This window comes from Onychostoma macrolepis, chromosome 04 (genome assembly GCF_012432095.1).
Source record: "Onychostoma macrolepis isolate SWU-2019 chromosome 04, ASM1243209v1, whole genome shotgun sequence".
In the NCBI taxonomy this organism is placed as follows: Eukaryota; Metazoa; Chordata; class Actinopteri; order Cypriniformes; family Cyprinidae; genus Onychostoma; species Onychostoma macrolepis.
Window position 1 is genome coordinate 25,959,871 of NC_081158.1, and position 25,905 is coordinate 25,985,775.

At 36.4% G+C, this 25,905-nt stretch overlaps 1 protein-coding gene across 1 annotated transcript in view; it reads left to right on the forward strand.

The window, feature by feature from the left end:
• plxnb2a.1 (plexin b2a, tandem duplicate 1) overlaps nucleotides 1–25,905 on the forward strand; it is a 108,884-nt gene that overhangs the window by 67,718 nt on the left and 15,261 nt on the right. The window contains exons 3-18 of the mRNA XM_058772146.1: nucleotides 16,478–17,604; nucleotides 17,693–17,881; nucleotides 18,179–18,307; nucleotides 18,946–19,046; nucleotides 19,416–19,548; nucleotides 20,343–20,499; nucleotides 21,250–21,361; nucleotides 21,449–21,560; nucleotides 21,704–21,805; nucleotides 22,339–22,434; nucleotides 22,742–22,829; nucleotides 23,584–23,744; nucleotides 24,255–24,403; nucleotides 24,536–24,671; nucleotides 25,439–25,575; nucleotides 25,657–25,836. Of these exons, the coding sequence (XP_058628129.1) occupies nucleotides 16,480–17,604; nucleotides 17,693–17,881; nucleotides 18,179–18,307; nucleotides 18,946–19,046; nucleotides 19,416–19,548; nucleotides 20,343–20,499; nucleotides 21,250–21,361; nucleotides 21,449–21,560; nucleotides 21,704–21,805; nucleotides 22,339–22,434; nucleotides 22,742–22,829; nucleotides 23,584–23,744; nucleotides 24,255–24,403; nucleotides 24,536–24,671; nucleotides 25,439–25,575; nucleotides 25,657–25,836 (3,107 nt within the window). The 5' untranslated portion in view covers nucleotides 16,478–16,479. The remainder of the gene's footprint in view (nucleotides 1–16,477; nucleotides 17,605–17,692; nucleotides 17,882–18,178; nucleotides 18,308–18,945; nucleotides 19,047–19,415; nucleotides 19,549–20,342; nucleotides 20,500–21,249; nucleotides 21,362–21,448; nucleotides 21,561–21,703; nucleotides 21,806–22,338; nucleotides 22,435–22,741; nucleotides 22,830–23,583; nucleotides 23,745–24,254; nucleotides 24,404–24,535; nucleotides 24,672–25,438; nucleotides 25,576–25,656; nucleotides 25,837–25,905) is intronic.

Below are 25,905 nucleotides of genomic sequence, written 5' to 3' on the forward strand. Positions count from 1 at the left end.
ATTGGAAAGTTACTTGAAAACAAACTTTATCTGAAATTAGCAAATTTGTTTACATAATATTTATTATGTGTATACACATATATATATATATATATATATATATATATATATACACATATATACATATATATACATATATATATATATATATATATATATATATATATATATATATATATATATATATATATATATATATATATATATATATATATATATATATATATATATATATATATATATATATATATATATATATATATATATATATATATATATATATATATATATATATATATATATATATATATATATATATATATATATATATATATATATATATACATAATAAATATTATGTAAACAAACTTTTATTTTGGATGCGATTAATCGTTTGACAGCACTATATATAATATAATTTATCCTATAAAAATTTCCTATTTTATAAGATTCTATTTTACTCTCTTACTTTTTCTCTGTTCAATCTCCGTGAATGTTTGTGACACGTTATAGATTACTGTTTGATGTTTTTAATTATGTTGATGTGTTTCCTTACAAACTAGGACTACCACACAACTCTCTCTCTCTCTCTCTCCTAACAGACATTATTATATTTACAAACACATATACATATTCAAATGCACACACAAAACAAAATGCAACTCTGCATTCCTGTTCCAAACATGTCAGTTTCTCTGATTGTGTAATCCATCCTGCTGGCTGAACCGGTTCTTCCCCAAACCATTCATGCTCGCGAGTCATAAATTAAGAAATTGCATTTCATACAACCGTCTGCTTATCTTGCTCAAGTATAAAATGAGAGTGCGTAAAGAGTGTATTGTTTAATTCCTAGACTCCCTGGCCACTCAACCCCACAATGTTATTACAAAAATAAAAAAGTTCTAAGCAACACTCAATCGGTTTTCTGGCTGATAACTTCAAAATCACTCCATCTAAATCGTTCGTGCTTTTCCAAACATTCACAAAAACACCTACGTAACGGTCACTGTGTACACAACTGGTTTTCTATAAATGACTTTTTCTTGAATAATCAGAACAAAGCCCTTAAAGCCACATGCATCGACCTGCTCCTACCACAAAAACAATCTCCTGCTTGTTATTATATGAGTATGAACGAATGAAATGCACTTTGATACAGTTTTAATTTCAGCTTTTGTTGTTCCTCTTACAGTTCAGAGGAACTCTGGAGGGCATAAAACTAAGACACAGAAAAGATACAGACACATAGTCTGCAAGACTTAATGCAAGATGGACAGATAGACAGAGAACAAGGGCACATTGGGAGATTGAAAAGAGCAATGTGCTCTCTGGATGATGAAACGTGTGTGTCATCCTGAAAGAGTGCGTGTATGCGTCTTGAAACAGTGGCATGGGTCTTCAGAAGTTTCTGGGAACAAATCGCGTGTGTGTGTGTGCATGCATCTAGCTTTTGCCTGAACTAAATGGATCAGGTCTTGAATCCATGCATTTTTCACCTCTTTTGTCTTTTTTGTGTCTCAAAACCTCAAGTTGTTCCAAACCTGTATGAGTTTCTTTTTTCTGTTGAGCACAAAATAAGATATTTTGAAGAATGTTGGTAACCAAACTGTTGACTGTAGCCATCGTATATTGGAATATTATGGAAGTCAATGGCTACCGTCAACTCATAAGTAAGGTCCAATGATCAATCAATTCCAAAACTAATGCAAAACTTGTACTAACGGAAAGAAAACAAGTTGATAAAAGATCAAATATAGATTATTGAGAAATGTTTGGCTGGTTATATTTGACTGAGAACACTGCAAATGTAACACGGTGGGAAAAAATCCCCAAAAAGTATGAAAATTATCATATTTTTTAGTTTATTTTTTAAGTTAGTATGTTTTAATCCAATGTGATCATATTAACTAGTGTTTCTGGGGAAAAGAATATCCTCTCTGGGTCAAAATGACCAGAACACAACATGCAAAAGCAAGGCTGAGAAGTGCTTGAAGTTTATGTTAAGGGTAAAAACATATTTGTCAGTATGAAAGCAATAGGTGTCAATAGATAGCTCCCTGATAGAAAAAGTGTGTGTTTCTGCAGTAAATATGGGGATTGCATAAGAAACTTGAGTGCTAACAGAAAAGTTCTGGTCTGTCTACTGTCTACTAGTTAAAATATTGCCTGCACTGCAACACACACACACACACACACACACACTCTATCTTTCAAAACACAGCCGCTTGCATCTAAATGCTGTAATTGGTATTGCATTCATAATGTAGCCCGTTCACCTTTTAGAGGACCATAAATCAGCAAACATCTTCCTAATACTGCTCAACATCAATCATGCGCTGTTTGTTTTATACATGGGCAAACACACTCTCAGTGAATGCTCATCGCTTGTTTTAAAAGGGCTTCGGAAAGGCTCTTCCAGAATGCCGTGGTGAATGTGCTCGTGGGTGGTTTTTGCTGGTCCAATTATGAACCACTTGAAAATCAGAATCAGCGCTCTGAGTATGTAGAGCTGACTGATTAAGGTGTGTGAGGGTCAGCTTTTGCCTACGTGGAGGGGAACAAATGTCCCCACAAGGATAGTATAACCTCAGATCGACTACATTATGTGGTCCCATGAGGAAAACAGCTTCATAAACAGTAAATATTTTCATTAAAAAATGTAAAAATGCAACAAAGATACAGTGAGAGTTAAATTTAGGGGTAGAGGATGGGAAACATCATCAACTTGGCATAAAAACAATAGAAATCAATGGAAAACCCCCATTGTGATGTTTCTATGTTTGTGTTTCAGCACTCCTATGAGGACAAATGATTTATTTATATGTCTTTCAAGGCACAATAATAGTTTTATTTAATCCGTCAGTCAGTCAATCAGTCAATCAATCACTTATTTTTACTGACCTAGTTGGGCCAGTAGATTTTTGTTTCAGCAGCACATGTTTATGTGTCAGAAAAGAGATATACATTATCTATTAATCAAAAAAATATTTTTAAATAATAAAAAATTAAAATAATTCATAATGTAAAGTAAAAAAAGTTTGTGTATTACATGTATTGTTATACATTTAACATAATGTAAATGTTCAATGTTATGTGACTTGTGAATAATTATGTTTATCTTTTTACACTGAGTAGCCTAAGTGATGAAAAACGAAGGCATATGCTGCAGAACATTACTGATTTGTTTATAATTTTTCAACCCTTTCTAACTGATGCTCCCAAGACTATCACAAGTCATTCTTGCAATTTCAACAAATCCTCATTTATATTAGCCAGCTACATACATTAACTTGGTGACATTTAAATCAGCATGATTCACAACAGCACATTCAATATATCATAGAAATCCAGATATTTAAGCTCGCAAGTCATAAAAAACACATGCACAGGATCAGCGTGCGTAAGATGGACAGGAACAGTCCATCTGCTGTCTTAAAACCTGGCTCATCTTTATTATTGAGCCTTGATGTGCCACTTTCTAATCTAACAGTAAATGGTCACCTCACTTATAGTAATATATTACAGTCAATAGAAAGTAAACTCATCTTCCAGAACTCAATATGCTCAGGGTGTTCAGTCAAACCGAAGTAGCTCAGCAGGAACAAGGTTTAGCTGGGAACGGCCATGCGTGCCATGAGAGTGAGAACTGACCACAATACTTCTTATTAGTAGGATTTCCTGTATAAAGCCCCTTTGGCATTAAGTGGGTCATGCAGTGGGTTAGCCATAGAGGATTTATGAAGTATTAATGCTTGCAGCTGTGGTTATTGGAATTTATTCATTATGGAAATTATGTTGGCTTTTTAAGCCCTCTGTAATGAGTGTAGTGGCATGAGGGTTTTGACTGCATGTTCTACTGTCCATGTACAAGAACTATGAATCTGATGGCTAAAGTCCATTCATGAGGGCTAGGCCGAATAATTTGCCCTTTGAAAATGTTATCTTATCCCCCATAATCCACAGAGTCCACCTGATCATCTGAAGCAGTGCAGTTCAGGGTAAAGTAGGCCACAGTGTAGTGGGGGTCAGATTTCGATTACATTTTGGGGCCCAGATGTCCCCATAAGGATATAAAAACCTGAAACCGATCATTATGAGTAGCAGCCAGGAGAAAATCTTAATAAAATCAATAAAAATACTAAATAAAGTCTAGAAACACAAGGTTTGCATGACAGAACTAAATCAAGATTTTGCTATCTAAAATAAATTTTAATTAACTGGAAAAAAATTTCTCTTTTTTTTTCAGTATAGAAATATTAATATTTCAGTATTGGAAAAAATAATTTTAATTATGTATAAATATTATGTAAAATATATGTTCTTTTATTGCAGCAATGTTATGCATCTTGTTTACTATCCAGTTATGCAATATTATATATATTAGCTTTACTGTATATCAGCCTGCTCTGCATCGGCACTGGACAAAAAAAAACAAAAAAAACATATATGCTAAAATAAATGCATGTAATCATAGCAAATAAGATGCATAAAATATTGCATATATATCCAGTTATGCAATATTATATATATTAGATTTACTGTATATCAGCCTGCTCTGCATCGGCATTGGACATTAAAAAAAAAAAAAAAAAAAAGCTGAAATAAATGCATAAAATCATAGCAAATAAGATGCACAGAATATTGCATAATTTCAGATAAATGAAATATTTCTATTGTTCCATGTTTAAAAAGATTTTTCAAAGTTGTAAATACAATTACAAATGAAAAAGATTATTCATTTGGAGTACATTTTACAAGAAAATACTATATTTTTTATACTTAAAAATTTTATGTTTAACTCAGTGTGTTACTTGCTGTTTCTTTATAATTATATTTGTGAAATTAACTAGTAATTTCAGATTGAAAATTCTGTGTAGTTTAAAAAATGTTTAGTATCCATCGATAGGGCAGGTTTTGTGACTGACACAGGTGGAACTACTACTTTTTTAATCAACTGAGTAAAGACTGTCAAACAATATCAATAATGTCAAAATATCCACTGCTTATTTGACCTGCCTAATATGTCATTCTATCACTAGTCAGCGATTTTACAAATAAATTCAGCTCTGGGCAAATTGAATTGACCCCTATGTGATCTTTCTGACAGATTTCTATTGTATTATTTGCTCCCAAAACCCCTCTTTAGCAGTAATAATCACTTTCTCTCGCTCTCTTTCTCTCTATCTCTTTCCCCATCTCTCTGAAGACTGCTGAATCTGTCAGCCCTGGTAAAGTTATCGACTTTTACCCACAATCCTGTGCAAAAGGGAGACTTTTCTGTAGAAAGACTCTAGGAGTCACACCTAATAAGGTGTGTGTGTGCGTGTGTGTTGGCCTGCGGCATTAGAGTCTTGGCTAATTAAACCCCAGTGTAATTTATTAATACAATGTGTTCTGGATGGAGCTGCCGGTTGTGTGTTTAAGTGAGAGCAATTAGGAAACCTATCAAGTGGAAAAGATACGTTATCTCTGCAGTAAACTCCATAGCTGGAGGGAAAATGGGGAGAGAGAGGGATAGAGGAGGAGGAATAGATAACAGAGGAAGCTTTTCCTTGCTTCACTGCTTCCGAGAAAACTCTTCGCCCCTAAACTAGTCAACAAACTCTTGTTCCACTCTTTTAACTCTTTAACTGCAAGATTACACTGCATAGTTGTACGATCAATGTTTTGTTTGGCTGTATGCTTGATTTTATGCACCTGCAACTGTTTGGTCTAGTTGAAGTCAATGGGGACCAAAACAACATTCATTTCACAGTTTAGTTGTTTCAAAGTTTTTGATACAACTTGCAGTTTCTTGCAAACTTACAGAATTTGTTATTCAACTTAACATGTTACGATTTCACCATATCAACTAGTTTTTTCTTTTTCTTTTTCAGTATAGAAATATGGTATATTTCAGTCATTCAATCAAAACATTTATAAAATGGTTGTTATTATGCATAATATTATATATATATATATATATATATATATATATATATATATATATATATATATATATATATATATATATATATATATATATATATATATATATATATATATATATATATATATATATATATAAAATACCGCAGTTCGGTTGTTTCAAATTAATTTAAAATTAAGTTTTTGTTTGTTTGTTTTTTGTAAGTGGACTTATCTACAGTATTTGGCCCCTCAACTACTTAAAAACATATGAAAAATATCACCTCTTAACATTTATCACAAAACATTGTTAAAAAAAAACTAAACAAAAAACCCAGAACTTTTTCACACACTGTAAAAAATCCAACTTTTCCAAAAGTTCTACTAACCAATTTAAAAAAGGAGCCTGAACAAAGAATATTTAGTAGGAGAAGTCAGTTTAATTTTTTGTGTGAACTGAACAAAAATACTCTAAACATGTCGCTAGCAAAAGTATTTTAGTTTACCTTACTTAGATACTCAAGTATTTGTTCACAACATATCCAAATGTTCTCCCAACTTTTCAAATTGAGTCATCTGAACAAACAGTTTTACATTGAATAATACTGCAGAAGTCCCCAGCATGCATTACAGCTTGAAAACATTTTATGTTAATTATTATTAAAATATTATAATTGTTTTAAATTTTACTGGCTTAATTTATGCTGCTGCTGCTGTTGTCACTGTCAGTTAGCTATCATGTGGATCAGAGTTCATATTTTTACTGATTCAAAATTTGTTGATCCTCACCATGGTTGAGAATTGTGTGCTGAGGTACTGGATATGTGCATCTCATTACAACTTGTTTAATACATTTATCTATCAGCATGTTTGCATTTAGTTTTAAGAGGCAAATACTACCCATATTATGTAGAAGGCTTTGGAAATAAACAAAAATCTAAAAGAAAGAGGATTGTTAAAAAAGATTAACATTGCTAAATGCTAAAAAATCTTTGGTTGCTCTGACAGATCTTTTAACACTGACATTTATTCATTAGATGAACTAAAGTTTTTAAGTTGTTGGTTGCTAGTTGAGTTAACTTAAGTTGACTGTGATAGGTTGCTTTATTTTTTTGAGTTAGGTCACAGTCGTACATTGTACTTTATTCAAAGTTGTAAATAAAACAATTCCAACAGATAATACTAGGCTATTCCAATCCTTAAACCTAATTTTGTATTTAAATCGACATGTTACTTCCCATTTCTTTGTAATTATTTGTGAAATTTACTAGCAATTTGTGAGTTAGAATGGTTTCAAAATAAATTTATTTTGATTTGAAGTGACATTAGGGTGAGTAAATAATTTTTGGATGAACTCTCCCTTTAATTAGAAAGAACCGTCCACATACTTTTGTCCATGTACTTTATTCACCCATCTGTTCACTCATTTTGTTCTCTTCCGGAGGACTAAATGCTTGTTTTTGCTCTTCTAGCTGGCAAGCGAAGCCAAGTTAGTCTGCCGATAGTCTGGAATGTGGATCGCTGTGTTATTTTACACTCCCATCAGGGGCACGATCCCACCAGTGGACACACACACAAAGACGGCCTTGTCGTGGCGGTGCCGAGTCGTACTTGGCTTCCTCTGTCTCTAATTGTCTCCCTCTTCCTTTCCAGCGGTCTCTCTCTGTCTTTTGTTAACATGCTAGCACACGCACACAATCGCTCACAGCTAGCGCTAAGTGGTAACCATCTACCCTAGCATTACTTCAAGGGCACTCTGAAGCAAATGGTTCTTTAGTATTCAATTTTGTTATATTATCACGGACCTGCCAGATAAAAGTACTTAAAATGACACTGAGTACAGCTGCGCACGTTGTAAACCATTCACATTCACGTCAAGGTTTCATTCGGGCGAAGTCGAGGCGCACGGAGGTGCGAGGACATTCCCTTAACTTTGTGTGTGCGCGTGCATATTCGAGGTAATGGCTCGGGGGATCCTCTCTGTATTCTTAGCTTGTTGAAGGCGCTGAAGTGGAGAGAATTATAGATTCGGCACAATGAGCAGTCAAATTTAATCAACATGCCTGCTGTTCTCCATGAGCCACTGGGAGAGATGACACAGCTCCACGCCACTGCCTGCGCATGTCTGTGCGCATACGTGCATGCCATGAGTTTGTTTCTGTGTAGCAGACTGCGAAGGAACCTAACGTGTCAACATTTGTTAGTGTTTGAGTTATTCAGGTGTGAATAAGGTGATGTGAAATTGGATTTGTGGATGAGTCGCCACAGACCATAGATCGGTTTTCATTTAGGAGAAGGATCAAGCCAATGTAGCAGTTTAGAATTATTTTCTTACTTAATTCTTGGTGCATTCCTAATGATGAACATTAGCTGACTGGACCTTTTAAGGAAGGGGTTTTCGAATTCAGTGATGCCAAAGACTTACAAATAATGTCCCATTGCAAGGCACCCACTTTCTAAATATAATGGAAGCTATTCACACATTATATTAAACATAGAGGAGTAGGTGCGGCTATTTTTAACTTGAATGAAAAGCTTCCAGTGCTGGTTCCAGTTGCTTTAGCTGTACAAAAGAATTTATGCCATTTGATATTGCAAAATTACATTTGTTATATTTATTTCTATAATCATAAACACTCATGCAAATAGTTTTGCTGTATACGGCACTTACTGTATTGTGGTTAATTCACTACATTCACTGGAAGTAGCTTACTTCTCTCTTGTAAAATAAGGTTATATTTTCATGTAAAATACCCATTTATACTGTGAGAAAAATAATAAGTTTGATATTAATGGCATTAATGTCTATGAAAATTTAGCGACGCTTTAGATTAAAGCACACATTCACTATGAACTAAGAGTTTCCCCTCAATAAACTCGTAATTTGCTGCTTATTAATAGTTAGTAAGGTAGTTGTTAAATTTAGGTATTGGGTCTGGTTAAGGGATCTAGAACATGGTCATGCAGTATAAGGCATTAATATGTGCCTAATAAGTACTAATAATCAACCAATATGTTAGTAATATGGATGCCAATAAGCAACTAGTTAATAGTGAGCATTGGATCTTAAAATAATGTTATAAATAAATAAACAACACAAGTTAACCATTAGTTGTATAATAAGCCATAAAATACACTAATAATAAAATGGAAAAATAGCAATAATAATAGAAACTAAAAACACATAAAAGCATATCAACTTAAAAAAAATGTTTTGAAATAAAGACATCATCCTTTTTTATATTAATTGCCTTTTATTGCCACTGTAATGGAAGCAAAACAAATTATTAAATTTTAAATTTATTGGAAAAGTATTTTTTCTATCCACTATGAGAGTACAGTTAAAAAAAATCATATTTAATTTATTTGTAATGTGCTTTTCACAATTAATGTTGTTAATTAGTTTATTTGTTATTTAATTATTGTGCCAAACATATATTGTTTGTGTTTGTGTATACATTTCTGTGGACCCCCAGCACCTTTGCTGTTCCTGGTCTCCCAAGTTGCTAGAAAATGATGCCAAATTGTTGATCTCACTTAAGTTTGATGTGTGACCTGATCATTCGAGTGGTTATTTTCAAGTAGCCGGTGTAATATTTCCAAATTGCCTAGAATGCAGCATGAAAGCCTGAATATCTCTGTCGTTTTTGGAGATTAATGTGGATGGGCTGATATACCAGGACATTAATGAACTCTGTCCTTAACAAGAGTCGTTTAGATTACATTAGCATAACACAGACTCTCTATCCTCATGGCTCCGTCGATCCTTCGATCTTCCAACATGCACGTCACGCTCGCGCACATGCACGCTCCGCTTTGATCCCTGCCCGAGTAACAGCAGTTGATGTGTTGCTGACAAATTGCATCAAAATTGTTTTTGAGGAGATTTATGAAACTAAACTGCATTTGGGCATTCTGCACTCCAACCTGGCTTATGAAAGCCTGGGCTACGTGTTTCACTCACTTTCATCTCCCATTCACTCTCTCTCTCTGCGGCTGACAGCTGTAGAATAGAGTGATTATCTGCAGCACCAGTGATTGAGCGCAAAAAAGCAGGAGCGCGAGAGGGAAAGAAAGCAATAGGCAGAGATTGTGATAGAGATGTTTCAGGAACGCTAATGAGGAAGAGGGTAAATTCAGCAGCTTCATGAAGGCACAAATACAGACGGTCTGTCTAGAGGAGAGGGTGAGGTGCTCTTTATCTGTTTGTTTGTCCCCTTCGTCCTCTTGCTGACCATCAGAGCCCTGAACTAGTTCATATCCAGCCAGAGTAATTACCTTAACCTTTGCACTCGTCTCTTACTTGATTGGGACCAGCTGGGTAGTGAACACACTCTCCTTCACTCTCTCTTCATCCCTCACACACACACACACACACACACACACACACACACACACACACACACACACGCACACGCATGTTAGACAAGGGCATTCTTGCTATTAACCTCAATCTGTAAGTGCCTCAGTGCAGCTTTGCTCAGTCGTAAACACTTTAATTGTCCGTCCTGCATCTCTGTCCCGATTCCCCTTCATTTTCCAGTCAAACACCAAACACTTTAAAGGGATATGAGATGTGTATTTAAACTTATATATTTATATTCTGTCATAATTTACTCACTCAATGTCATTTACTCTTTCAAGTAACAAGAAAGGAGACATGTAGAGGAATTTCCTAGCTGGGTCTTTTTCAAAATATGACTTTACAGACACACAAAAAAGCTTTAAAACAGTGAAAAAACTATCATATAACTATAATTATATTGTTATTATTATTGTTGTTGTTATTATTATAAAAGTTTTTCTATATATTAATCATTTATTTAATCATATTAAATAGTTTGACTCTATATGTGTTTTTTGCATATTTAAAAAAAGTAATTGGGGTTACATTGTTGAATGTTAATGTGAACAATTTTCATTACAAAATATGTATTTAAAGATTTATTTAGAAATCTTTATAGTTATTTAGAAACTATATAGTGTGTGTGCGTATGTGTGTGTTTATGGATGCACACACACACACACACACACACACACATGCTATCAACTTTTATGGGAGAAAACTTCAATAAAATGTTAGATTTTTCTGAAGAAGGAATTAAAATGTAAGCTGTTTATTTAATTTTCATTTATACATTGACAAAATTCAGGTCACTGACAAAGTAATGGAGTGTATTTTAAACTCACATTTGAATATCTTGTTCGCTGCTATCTGATACATTTGGTTAAGATGATACGTTGGGTCCTTTTAAACTATAATTATGACACCGTACGGTCTCGTTGACTTCACAGACACATGCCAATGAAGTAAGTCCACTTTGAATGTGCCATTTGGGACAGAGCCAAAGTGAGAGGCAAATCTTCCAAGAGACTGGGAGAGTTTAAATCTCTCCATTTTACACATTCAAAGAGCTCTTTCAATACTGGCCTGAATTTACCTGCGCGTGTCCAGCCACTCGTGGTCCCTCTGATCCCAGCCTTAATTAGTCTGCCGGTCTCACCCGTCAATCATTCCAAGCCGTCCGTGGAGACAGTCATTGAAAAGCAAAGGCAGAGGCGGCCATGACAGGAGGGCAGAACCTGGCATCCCACTCTGCATTAACAAACAGCAAGTTTTAAAGGTGAAGTGTGTGATTTCTATGCCAATAGCATCACCAAACAGAATCGCTAAAATACTGGCAATTTTCAGTCTGAGTAGATCTAGAACACCTGGAGAAATCAATCTGTTAGCATTGGTCAGCATGTGAACTTTGAAGAGCCCTCCAAAAAATTGAGCAAAACTTCTACTAGAGTAAAGTATAGTGCTGCACGATATTGGAAAAAAAACTGACAGGGAAATTTTGTTTATGACAAAATAAAGGAATTTTTTTCAAGATAACTTACATAGCTTTATTTAGAAATAATTAATCATTCTGTATTATTGGGTGATTTTGTGTAGGAATGCATCTGCTCAGAAAAAAATAATGAAAAAGCTGAAAAAAAAACAAACATTTTTTATTTTTTTTTTTTTAGGTTGAACAATAAAAGTATAAAAGAAATTGAATAATAAAGAAAAATATAAAATTAAGTATTTAATCAAAATAATGAAAATCCTTTTATTTTATAGTAATTTTTAAATCTTATTTTTTATTCATTTTTTTATGTTAAATGATTAAACATTTGGCCATTTTCCAAATAAACATCTGTGCTGCCAGTTTTAGAGTGAAGCGCAGCACTGTTTATTTACACTCTTACAGCTCTTTATAAAGTGCTTCATCATCAGTCAAATTGGCATAAAGGTTATTTAAAACTATTTAAAAAAAATTAAAACAACCTTCACAATTTGACTATAGCATTAAGCCATGTCATAATATAGTTTTTTATTTTAGCATATACGGTGCAGCCCTGAAGTACAATAAATTGTTTAATTTACTAATTTTTTGTCAGCAGAACAATGTAGTAACATCCATCTAACAGTAGGGGCTAACTGAACCATGCTAACCAACCAAACCATGACCAACCAACCTATCTACAGTTGGCAAACTGTATGTTGTCTCTATGTATAATACACATAAGCTGAGACAGGAAAAAGTAAGACCCAGTTTAATGAGAAAAATATGAGGGAATATTGTAAATGATACATGAGTTAGCTGCGGATAGAGTGAGGAAACAAGCTGCTACGGAGGGTCAATCAAAGTTTGTATGCGAGAGGAGAAGTCTGCTTGGGAATTTGAGAGAAGATGTGGGGTTTACTATTAACTCGGCTGACAAATTTCAGCGTAATGCCCTGCGGTAAGAGTAGTGCTGGTTCAGCACTTGTCTGCTTGTGTACTGAGCTACCAGTCATGTTGTTTCTTAACACAGAGAGAAGGAATAACACACTGGTGCTGCTGATCCGAACTGCAATACACACTCCCACTCACAACATGAGCATCAAACGCAGGCATCCTTTATTGTTCATACTTCTGCTGCATTGCGAGTTCATTTACCGGCAGCTCAGGTTGAGATAGCCCTAAAGTAATTTAAAGGAAATGTGTTTGGTTTGGCTCTGGATCAAAAGCATTGAGAAATGAAGGAAATACCATCTGAGCCATGCCCTCAGTTGTAAATCCAAGGAATACAGCCATACAGAAACATGCAAACACACTTCCTACTCATTCTTGTTGAGACGTTTTGAAGGGTGAGTGCTGGTCACGTGTCTAGGCCTCAGTGGAGCCACATGTAGGCAGGACTTTCTGGCAATGTGTGCTTGTTTGTGTATGAGGGTTGATAAAACTAGATTTTTTGAAGATTGCAAGTGGTGTTTGGAGAAGTCACTGCAAAATGCTAGGGTGTTCTGGGTGGTTGCCAGGGTGTTGCTAAGATGATGCTAAGAAGTGTTTTTTAGCAAGTTGCTATGTGGTTGTCTTAAGGGTGCTTGCTAAGGTGTTTATGGTGGTGCTGACTGTTCCACTGTCCATAGGTTTCTGTGATATTCTGGAACCTTACGTTTGCCCATAACAAAAAACATTCTAAAAATGATCTTAAATTACCTTTTAAAGTCACTATAGCTTCTCACTTAATGGGATAGTTTGCCCTAGAATGTAAATTCTGTCATTTGCTTGTTTCAAACCAGTATGACTTACTGTCTTCAAAGGTTCCAGAAAAAGGTTTTCACAGCAATGTCATGACGTAGAAGAACCATTTTGGGTTCCCCAAAGAACCTTTCAGTAAAGAACCATTGTAAAGAACATCCAAAGAACCTTTTTCTGCTATAAAAAACCTTTTGTACAGTGGAGCATTCATGGATTTTAAAGGTTCTTCATGAAACCATGGATTCCAATAAAGAACTGTTTTAAATTGTTCCGTGGAATTAGAGAAGATCTTTTGAACTTTTCAGAATTGATCCTAAATGTATCCTAGTTAAATTCTTTTCTTAAGAACAGTGGTTTTTGAACATTATACTTAGGGCTAAGCTTGAGAATGTGCTAGCAACAGGAAAGCCTGCCTTAGCTAGTGCCTCCAGTGACTAATGTTGTGTGTGTTAACATGCAAATCAAGGAGTGTGTCATAAGGCACACTGCATTCATTTGTGATCACATGACTTGCTTAGTCAGAGCCGTGTGGCACACTCAGCACAAATATCAAGTCTATACTGAGAGACTGGCATCATTGTTCCTGTTAATAATTTGGTCTTGTGTTTGAGGGTAAGAGGGGGATCGTCAGTCTAAATATTCATAATGGAACTTGACAATTTGCCAAAACCTATCCTTCCTGTCACTTTTTTCTAAAGCTGTACAGTCCAGACAAATCACCCATATGCTCTGAATCAGCAGTAAAGACCGCCTCCTGTTAACAGTTAACACTAGACTCTCACACACACATACTGTACACACACGTAAAATTTAACACACTCCCCCCCCACAGTAACCTCTAATCTCATTGCAAACCCTGCATGCCAGAGCTCTGACAGACACTAAGTAAAGAGAAAAAGCCCGTCACTTCTGCCCTGCCTCATATGGTGTCTCTGGAGTCCCGTCATTAAAGCCAATAAGAGCTGTAATATCCGCTAAACTCTTAGCATGAATTCTTTATGAGCTCTGGGCTCAGGATCATGGTGTCTGAGAGACTCCTGCCATTCGATTTGCAGTGAAGTATTTGCTCTAGAAATCTAAACATCGCAGTCAGTTATGTGGAAGTCCACTCCAGAGGATTGTCATCATGTTTAGGCAAATAAGACTGAGTTCCTGTGAACTTCTGCGGAGTGATGGAATGGTCAGGAATATTGAGCGAATATGGTTAATATTTCATCCCCCCCAACTACTTTTGCAACCTTATAAACATCTAAAATTAGCTCAAGAATGTTCATGACCGTGATTAGATCTTCCTGTCTAACACAATAACTTTGAATGCCACGCTGGTTATTATAGGGGTTGTTTACAGGAAGGAGGACAGGATTGTTTGGCCCACCTGCTGAGGTTGTACCCATAATTCACTGAGCCACCTTCTGTTATGCTGGAATCAGGCTGCCCTGTGATTGCTTTGATGAGCATTTGACTTCCGCCCCAGTGTTTTTAGGACCTGCTGAAGTGCTGAGGGGATGGATGAAAAGGAGAATGAAAGTGCAGGGGTGGAGGACGAGCTTCTTTAGAAATGCTTCGCTTGTATCAGCGTGTCAAATCACGCAGCCATCTGCAACCCCTTTGAGGGAAGAGTTGAGAGGCGCGATCGATTTTTCTTTTAACTTAGTCTTTGTTGGTAGCACTTTTGACTAGTGCTTACTTCAGTATAGTATAATGATGCATACCAAAGAAATTCTCCAGCTTCCAGAAAGACGTCACTTTTCAAGTGTGAATTTATTAGTGCTGCCTGCTAAGGCGAGCATCTCTATTGGGTCAATGACAAATGAGAGAAAAAAAAATGAAGGAGCCTTTTATTAATTTAGTTTAAAGCTCATGTTCCAAGTTCGTAGAAATGTGTTCTATGTATTCATGTTGGATTCATGTACCTTTGAAAAAGCAACACACGAAAAACTATTTTCAGCAATTCTTTCAATGAATAATGTTATATGGTGTTGCCATCAAGCCAAAAAACATCTTCCTTAAAATCCTCAATACACGAGACTGTATGCATATGACAAATTATTTTCAAAAAGTTTTAAAATACACTTTTACAAATTTAATTATTTTCATGAATTCAATAATACTACGTTTTGGGAAGTTATACCACCTGACATTTTAAGACCGGAACTGAAAACCCGTTATATCATAAAAAGGTTGACCTCAAAGTATTGAAGGTCTGTGTAGATTCCTATATGTGACCCTGGACCACAAAACCAGTCTTAAGTGTCAATTTTTCAAAATTGAGATTTATACATCATCTGAAATCTGAATAAATAAGCTTTCCATTGATGTATGGTTTGTTAGAATCAGAAAATATTTGACCGAGATACAACTATTTGAAAATCTGGAATCTGAGGGTGCAAAAAAATCTAAATATTGAGAAAATCGCCTTTAAATTTGTCCAAATGAAGTTCTTAGCAATGTATATTACTAATCAAAAATTAAGTTTTTATACATTTATGGTAAGAAATTTACAAAATATCTTCATGGAACATGATCTTTACTTAATATCCTAATGATTTTTGGCATAAAAGAAAAATGTATCATTTTGACCCATACAGTGTATTTTTGGCTATTGCTACAAATATACTCCAGCGATTTAAGACTGGTTTTGTGGTCCAGGGTCACATATGATATAATTTCCTGTTTAGTGTTTTTATTTTTTTCTGCGTGTTGGTGGCACCACATGACTTTCAGCAGACAAAGGTTTTTCATATATTAATATAGATTTTTTAAAACAAAACTGATTCTCTTCTTTTCCCCCTAAAAATAATAATAATAAAAAAAGATTTTGCCATTATGGTAGGACAGTTGTATCACCCTTAATTCAGAAACAAAAAAAACACACTATATTAGAGGTGCATTCATTGTATGTATGAATTGTATGTAGACACCCTAGCAGTTTGGCGACAACATTTGCACAGGTATGTAACTTGGTCACTGGCCTCTTAATTGATGTATGTCTTGTTTTGTTTTCTCTCTTCAAGAAATGGCGTGGAGGGCCCTGGCAGCGTTGTCCCTGCTGCTGTGTTTTGGCTCATCTTGCTGTGATGATACTCAAGATTATTTCTTGTCTGATACCGTCATCAACAATGTCGTTCAGGACCCTCAAACCGGCCGAATTTATGTGGGTGCCATTAATAACATCTATCAGCTAAACTATAACCTGCTGAAGGAAAGCAGTGCTACAACAGGCCCTAAGAAAGACAACCCACACTGCACTCCACCAATCACTGCACAGTGCACTGATGCAAAAGATATGGACAACATCAACAAACTCCTGCTGGTTAACTCCGCCAACGGCACCTTGATCGTTTGCGGAAGCCTTTTCAGGGGCATCTGCTCTTTGGTAAACCTCAACAGCGTGGACAAACAGGTGTACTACAGTGACACTAAAGGCGAGAAGACGTACGTAGCCAGCACAGAGGAGTCTGTTGCCGTTGTGGGAGTAATTTCTTATTTTATAGATGCTCATAATAATGCAAACCTCAGCATATTTCTAGTGGGGAAGGGCTATGGTAGCTCAGACAGTTCAAAACTCATCAGCACCCGACTGCTGCAGGAGCATGGAGAAATGGATGTCTTTGAGAACATGGTTGAAGCCTCCACTGTGCAAGCTAGTCCTTTTGTCCAGCGATACCTCCACGACTTTCGCCATGCTTTCAAAGACAACGGTTACATCTACTTCTTGTTCTCACGTACTCCAGGCACCAGCGACAGCAGGAAGATCACATTTATAGCGCGCCTGTGCGAGAATGACCATCATTATTATTCTTACACCGAGCTCCAACTCAACTGCTCCGTCAAAACTGACGGACAGGAGAACACATTCAACAAGGTGCAAGCGGTGTATCTGGCCAGACCAGGAGAAGTTTTGGCTAGCAAGATCATCCCTTCGAATCCCAATGATAAGGTTCTGTTTGCAGTCTTCAGCGCGGATGAGGATGGTGGCGGTTCTGCCTTGTGCATGTACCCGCTCAGCAGCATTAACGCCAGGCTTGTAGAGGTGATTGAGTCCTGCTACATAGGAGAAGTTCTGGAGGACGAGAAACCAAAGACTGTTTATTCACCCTACATCTCTAAGACCGAGGCCATCTGCAAGACCATAAGAGACGTGAGTTGTTGTGTTACTTCAATTCTGGTTCCGTTTTGTGTGGGCCTTTACAACCCCTCTGAATGTGGCGTGTCTTTTCATCCAACAGAAGAACATGGTGAAGATATATAAATGTGGTGCAGAGTTCCTGCCATCTCCACTAGCCAGTAAACCTGAGTACGCTCTGGCTGTCGAACCCATCTACACCCGAAATGACATGCTGACAGCTGTAGCTGTGGCGGTGGAGGATGAACACACTGTGGCATTTTTGGGAACCAGTGGAGCAGATGTCTTAAAGGTGAGTCCCATTCCAGGGCCTGGTTTCTGTCCACTTTAAATTTCACTAAAGTCCTTGAGGTTTGACTGCTGTGATGGTCTGGCTTGGTGGTTAATAATACGGGCTGGTAACCAATACGTTGTTGGTTCAAACCCAAGAATGGGTGATTTACAGTATGAGCTACAACCACTTGAGAAATAGACTTAACCCTAGGGTTTGCTCTAGCTATACTGTCCATATAATACAGTGTTTACATGTAAGTTGCTTTGGATAAATGCATTTGCCAAATGCATGAATGAATTAACTTTCTGCTTGCAGGTGCATCTTGACCCCAGTCAGCCTAATCTTTATAACAAGATTCAAGGGGAACGCACAGACGGTGGGGTGAACAAAAACCTCTTTTTTAATTCAACTTTGGATATCTTGTACATCACCACTGGCAGAAAGGTTTGTTTATGAACACATCCACAACTCATATCACATAGAGTCAACAGAGATCATGCACTGGTTAAAACCTGTTTGAATGATGTTGGCTTGCTAATCTTGAAGGAATTTTTTATGAAACGGTGCCGTAAACATATAGAGAACTTGAAATATTGCATATGACCTCCCTAGACTCTGTAATCTGCCACAAAAATATAACAGCCGGCTGTCATATTCTTTTAGCCTACCAGAAGACTTAACTCTCTCTTCCATTCAGTCATTTGGCCCGTTTACATGGCCCATATATTAGAAGCAGGAAACTGAGAGTGTTGAAGTGGATCACTTAAGTTAACTGCCATAAGCTGATTCATAAATTGACAGTTTGTTGCACACAAATGTTATTTTGCAAGGCAACTCTTCTGATATTGCTAAAATAATATGCTGCAGCTGTCCTGCTTTACAATTATGACATTTAGTGACTTTTGGGTCCTAAAGGTATGGCAAAAAGTGCTTGACAGTGGAACTTTTTAATAATGTGATCTCACCTCAAACTCTTAATACAAAAGCTTTCAATTATATGTGCATAAGTTATTAGGCATCCTAAAACAAATTGGTATTTTAAAGGTTGTGGCTTTTGTCTTATTTGCTTCTCTTCTGCATAGATCACCAAAGTGCCAGTGCAGGCCTGTGAGCAGAAGAATGATTGTCAATCATGTGTGTCCCAACGGGACCCATATTGTGGCTGGTGTGTGTTGGAAGGCCGGTAAGTCTTTTAGACTCATTTTATTAACAAAAGCACACCATCAGTTGGGCATTCTTGTCCAGTAAAGGACAGGACAAGTAATAACACTGCCATACTACAACAGAGTTTCGTATTTCTACTGTCAAATAAACTAAGACCCATGGCTCCTGTGGGTCATGTGACTAACATCCTTATTAAAGTATGTTTTAGAATACTAAGCAGTTTAGCGATCTCATTTTGAAATTGTTTAAACTAAAATATGGTGTAAGAGAAGTCTTAGAGTTGCCTGTTACATTTTAGCAGCAGTATGTGGTATATATTTGTGTGCAGTCTAGTTAAAGTGAAAGCAGTATGGCTCATTAGCCATGTTTGTCTGCTTTGCTCTTGCAGTTGTACTAGGAAAAAGGATTGTCGCAAAGGAAAAGGAAGGAATGCCTGGTTGTGGAGTCCAAAACAGACATGTGTAAATATTGAGTCCTTCGAGCCCCCCAACTTCAGCTGCAAGAAAACGGCGCGTACACAGGTACTAAAGCATAACACGTACACAAACACACACACACTGTGATACAGTCTGGAGTTATTTCAAACCCTAACCTCTTAAGGATTGACTCAGGATTGATATTTACTGGCTGTAACAGATCCAGTCTGTGAGTCTAATCCTTTTTTCATGAGCTGACATGATGAAGTTACTAAACAAGGCATCTGAAACTATCATTTCATACCACATGAATGCACAGAGCACTTTTCATGCATTTCTAATACGTCTCAGAAGAAACTCAAGTGGTCATGGTTGATTGAAGAGGCTTCCTGTATACCGTAATTAACTTCCTGGATCAGTGGCAATGAATAAAGGCAGTATACTTCTAACTTGTTTACTATTTGCTGAAATCAATATTATTTCATATTTCAAATTGCGTATTTCAGGGGAAATACAGTTGTGCAAAACCTAGAAATGTCAGGGAATTTTAACATTGTGTTTTTCACAACACAAATTTATGGTAAACAATAAAACCTTATTAAGCGATTGAAAATATAATTTAAAAAGTAAATAATAAAAATAATATATTTTGAATTTTTTTTCTTGCTTGTTCATCACTGTTCAGTATTAAACAAATCATCATCCAATAATCATAAACAATTAGAAAACTTAATATTAATATTAAATTCGCTGTTCAAAATGTGAGAACTGATGTTTTTCCATATTCGTACATTCATTCGTTCATTCATGCATGCATTCATTCATTCATTCATTCATTCATTCATATATGTTTGTATTTTAGTTATTTCCTAAATCCATTTACTGGTTTAAACTTGCAGGTGATGATTGGCATCCCCTCCCTCCCCAGTATCAGCAGTCCTGATAGACTTAACTGTGAGTTTGATGGCTACAAATGTCATGCAACTATGGAAGGCACAAAGGTCATTTGTTATCTCCCGACCTCTGAGAACATACCACCCACACCTGAGACACAAGGTGAGGCCATCCTGTTTGCCTTTAACTTAATAATCACCTACTGTGAAGCTGTCTTCTCGCTGCCTCCTTTACTCACAAAACAAACAGATGGTGTTTGTCTTGCAGAATGCCTAAAAATTATGTCAGGCTTGAAAAGTTTTTCAATTCTTCATGTTTGTAATTTGTTAGTTTTGTGATTTTTAATTTGGAGACTGATCACATGAAAACATTACACTGAAGCTAAATCTGTTAGCAGATAGATTTTGAAGTTTAACTTATTGATGCTAGACTTACAGAAAACTTTTATTGGGTCCTCCTTTCCTTGGGAATCAAACTCACAACCTTGGCGTATCTAGCACCTATTGAGTTGTAGAAATTCAGAATTGTTCATATGAAATTTTCCTGTCTAAAAGCTGATATGATTCCCATTTCACATGATTCTAAAAAAATCATGTGAAAATCATGTGAACAAAAGCTTTTATCAGGTTGTGCTTTCCTTGGGAATCGAACCCATGACCTTGGCGTATCTAGCACCTCTTGAGCTCTAGAAATTCAAACTTGGTTGTATGAAATGCTCTTGCCTAAAAGCTGATGTGATTCCCATTTGCAATGATTCTGTAGTTACAAAAGCTTATATCAGGTTGTGCTTTCTGTGGGAATCAAACCCATGACCTTGGTGTATCTAGCACCTTGAGCTCTAGAATTTTAGAACTGGTTATATGAATTACTACTACCTAAAAGCTCATATGATTCTCATATGCATGTGTGTAGATTTTGTGGCAGTGACTGTGAAGATCACGGTAAATGACAGCATTGAAGTGGCATCTAGTGCGTTTGAGTTTTACAACTGTGCAGCAGTGGTGAAGAGATCGGAGAATACACCGTGAGTATCAGGCAATGTTTAAAAAATGTCTTCTATATAGCATTTCTTAAGATTAGTCTTTTGACTGGCCAGTTGTGTGTTCTGCAGATGCATTGCATGTGTAACCAGTAAGTGGGGCTGCCAGTGGAACATTCAGGATCACACATGCAGTGATAGAGATGACACTGTCAAGGGTGATCATATCATACAACACATGGAGGTGAGTCATGTTAGGAAGAGTGCATGCATATATAAATTAATATGCCTGTTTGTGCTTTAATATATGGTGAACGATCGTCTTTTGGTGACGAAACAGGACTAATAACAGTTTTTTTTTTTTTTGGTTGTTTATGGTTCTTGCAGGATGACCGGTGTCCTCAGTTTGAGATCCCGGAACCTCTGCTTATTCCTGTTGGATTTAAAACCCCCATTGAATTTCTGGGAAAAAATTTGGAAGAATATAGAGTAAAATACATGCATTACTTATTATTGTACATAGTTTGGTTGTTATGTTCAGTATATTAGTGTATAAAATGTGCGCATCCTGAGGTTTTCTTGAAGATTTTTATGTATTTATTTATTTAATTAATTTATATTCTTTTATTCACATATGTAAAGAATAATGTATAATCAGTTGCATTATGCTTACTAAATACTGTGCATACATTTATGAGATATTGATTTAATTAAATTATTTTACACTCTAAAAAAGTCTTTAAAATTAGGGCTTCTTGTACTGTTAAGGAATTTCCATATTTTTTTCTAGTGTTATTTTTCTTTTATCACTTCATATATTACTAGCAATAACTACATAATTTATCACATAACCATAACCATTGAGCAATCAGAATCAAGTATTTCAGAGAGCAATAAAGATGCAATAAAAAATATATTTACCCAATATCTCCGTGAGGCTATTTGTCAGCATGATTTTTATAGTAAAATGCCTGTTTTTAGAGTCTGCATAAACAGCAATACTCTTTCTTCATGTCTCTCAGGGCACAACCTTTCAGATCGGCACCGAGCTCATGAAACAGGTGGGCGAGGTGACTGTGGAGGCTGATGGGTCAAAGTACAGATTTGAGGGATATGTGGTCAGTACTCTCTACTCATATTCCTCCTCCTATTATGTCTCCCTCACTTTCTACTTCTTCTCTGTTCACACATCGATTTGTTTCTGGAGTTTGAGCACCAGCCAATATGGCTTTCACAGCTATTGAGCTGCACATGTGTGTAGGGCTCAGTCCTATGTGGGCGTAACAAACACATAGTGATCGAGTTCACAAAGACGTCATGTTGGCAGGAGAGAATTTACTGCGGCACACAGTTGTTCCAGATGCAGTGATGTGTTTGCCTGTTATCTGTGTCTTAACTGACTCCTTTCTACTGTTTTTTTGCCAGTTTGAATATGACAAAGAGCCAGAGGTGAATGTGACGTTCTACATAAAGGATAAAGTCACAGACAGGAAGATTGACAGCACCCTCAGAGGTACATTTAAATTAATTTTTCATCATCATAGCTTACAGAAGCTGCAGAAACGTGGATCGTCAAGATATGGAAAGGTTGTGTATGAACATCTGATAAACCTCTTATAAAATAAGCAGATTAACATATGTTATGTATCATTGGCATCTTAGAGACTGATCTTTCGAATCTTGTTTTCATATCCAACTAGGACTGTTTTATACATGTTTAGCAGATGAGCACTTTGAAAATTGCATATTTGGGGGAGAACTATCCCTTCAACTACATATAAAAGCACATTTATGTCATCCAGGTGTCCATTTGATGTGCATTTTTTTAACTGGAAGATGTCATTTTGTAAGTGCTCATCTGCTAAACATGAACTATCCCTTTAAGCTACGCTAAGCTATTCTGCAAGGTATTAACTAAATGTACAGCAGTTATCTGCATAACATCAAAGCCAATACTGCCAGCATATTCTGCATATTCTGAGTGGTGTTTATCTGCCACAAAAACAATGAGCATCAAACATCTTTGTGCTTAATGTGACTGACTAATAAATCACCACATACAACAATAAACAGCCTAATTTACATAACTCACAATTTCCGAAAACATAGTGATAAACAGCAGTGTTTAATGAAATGTTTATTCCTCTACAAAACAAAAAAACTAGAAGAACTTTTTATTTTTTAGTTTTGAAGCATAATTTTGAAAGACAATGAATTTAGTGTTCAGTTCTCTGAATTGCTTTGTTTTCCTCCTTTTTTCTACTCAGTGGTGCTCTACAACTGTTCAGTTAGACGTGAGGACTGCAGTTTGTGTAAGAACGCTGATCAGAAGTATAACTGCGTGTGGTGCGACGCAACAAAATCCTGCATCTATAGAAACCTGTGCAACCAGGAGCTGGAGCAGTGTCCTCCTCCAAAGATCACTGACGTGAGGACAATTCTTCTTGTCTTTCTTTTCACGATACTGTCGCTCAACATTATTTTAAACTTTGCTAATGCTAAATTTAGTCACGCTTCAAGCTAAGCTCAAAATTCATCCAAGAATATCTCATTGGCGTCGACGTCAGCGATTACTAATCTCGCTATTCCCGGTTCAAATGCAGTTCATAAATTTCTACTCTTCATCTTCTCAAGAAAACACCATTTCTTTTCATCCTCTTCTCCATTTTTTATGCCTAAATGATATATAGATGGCTGCGCTGGTAGTCACAAACTCAGTCTCTCACTCTAGTGTTTTGTTGAATCCATCTGAGACTCTAATGATCGCGCCGCCTGCGCCTGATGGTGTTTTATTATTTGTCATCTGGCAAATGATTTTCTCCAAAGCAGCTGGTTCACTCAAGGGCACAATGGTTATGGGTGATCTTTGTAACTCTATAGTTTATGGTTTTGAGTATTATAGGCCTCTTTTAACTGTGCTGTTCTGCTTTCATTCCAGATTGTTCCCCGGTATGGGCCGATGAATGGACAGATCTCTGTCACAATAAAAGGCTCTAACTTGGGCATCAAGCAGGAGGACATTAAGAGAATCACCGTGGCTGGAGTGCCATGTATTCATCAGCCGGAGAGATACTCCGTCAGTACCAGGTACAGCATGACTGCCTTATTAGATGAATGCAGTATCACTGCATATACTGTACCGCTGTTGTATAGAGCATTTAAAACACATGCTGCATGTTAGAAAGAGCTTATCATTCTCTTCTACCCATGTTTTTTCAGTGTTGTGTGTGAGATTGGGCCTTTCCCCGTAGCACCCCCTGAAGACCTGCCCAATAGGCACAGCAAATCCGGTCCAGTGGAAGTAGAGGTGGAAGGAGGGAGAACAGGACAATCGGACGTGTATTTCACTTATAGGGTAACTGCTTTCTCTATGATGAAACCTTTGTGGCTGTTTAGTATCCTGTTTGCCGCCTTCTGTGTAAATTTCTAAATGATTGAACTCCCGAAACAAACAGCTTAGACTCCCTTGCTGATCCAGTAGTTGTTTCTGGTCAAGCTAGTGAACTAGCATTGTCATGATGTTAACCAGACAAATGGATCTAGTGAGGATGGTTGATGATCATCTTGATTTTTTTGGACTTTTTCTTTTGTTTTTGAGCAGAATATTAGGTTTCAGTCAGAATTGAGTCACGTTTTCAAAGTCAAATGGGTTTTTAATTCTGAATTTAGCAAACCAGCATTTAGAACACAAGGATAGACCACTTTTATTTTACACAAGTTTGTAATTGATACATTATTTTTGAATTTTTAAGTTCTCCAAGTTGCATCTCCAAGTAACATTACAATTTAATACAATTGTTTTCTGTTTTAATAGTTTTTAAATGTCATTTATTCCTGTGATGACAGCTGAATTTTTTAGCAACTGTTATTCCAGCCTTCAGTGTCACATGATCTTTTAGAAATCTTACTAAGCCCAAATTTTGAACGGTAGTGTATGTGTAGGTTATTATTATATCTTTTCAGACATTAATTTTATGTTTTATTCCACTGACTGTGTGAGCATAGCCTTGTCAATATTTAATTAAGCTAGGCTGATGTAAAAAAAAAAAGAGAGAGCGATTATTAGAGCTGTGAGTGAGCAAATGTTAACAAAGTGTTTTTTTTGTTTGTTTGTTTTCTCAGGATCCTGTCCCGAATGCTGTGTCCCCCTCGAAAGGCCCAGCCGCTGGAGGAACCGTCATCACTATCACGGGAGAAAACCTAGACACGGCTAGCATAGATGACATCAGCATCACAGTGGAAAGAGAGCCTTGTAAAGTGTGAGTGACGAGGAGAAATAAAGCAGATGTGATTTATCTTAGTCCAATTCTGATCATGTCTTTATGTTTTTAAACATGCAGGTTGACATTTGGCAAGGAGATCACCTGCATGACAGGCCCATATAAAGGACAGAAGATTCCTTCAGATAGGTTGTATGTTATTGTAAAGTATGGCAAGGACACATTCAGAGAAGTCAGCGGATTCGAATACTCAGCCAATCCCAAAGTTACAGATTATGCCCCACGGGCCAGCTTTGTTTGGTAAGTCTGTTTTTAAGCCTCGCTCACATATACAGTCTCGCTATTGGGCATTTCAAATTTTGAATGCCA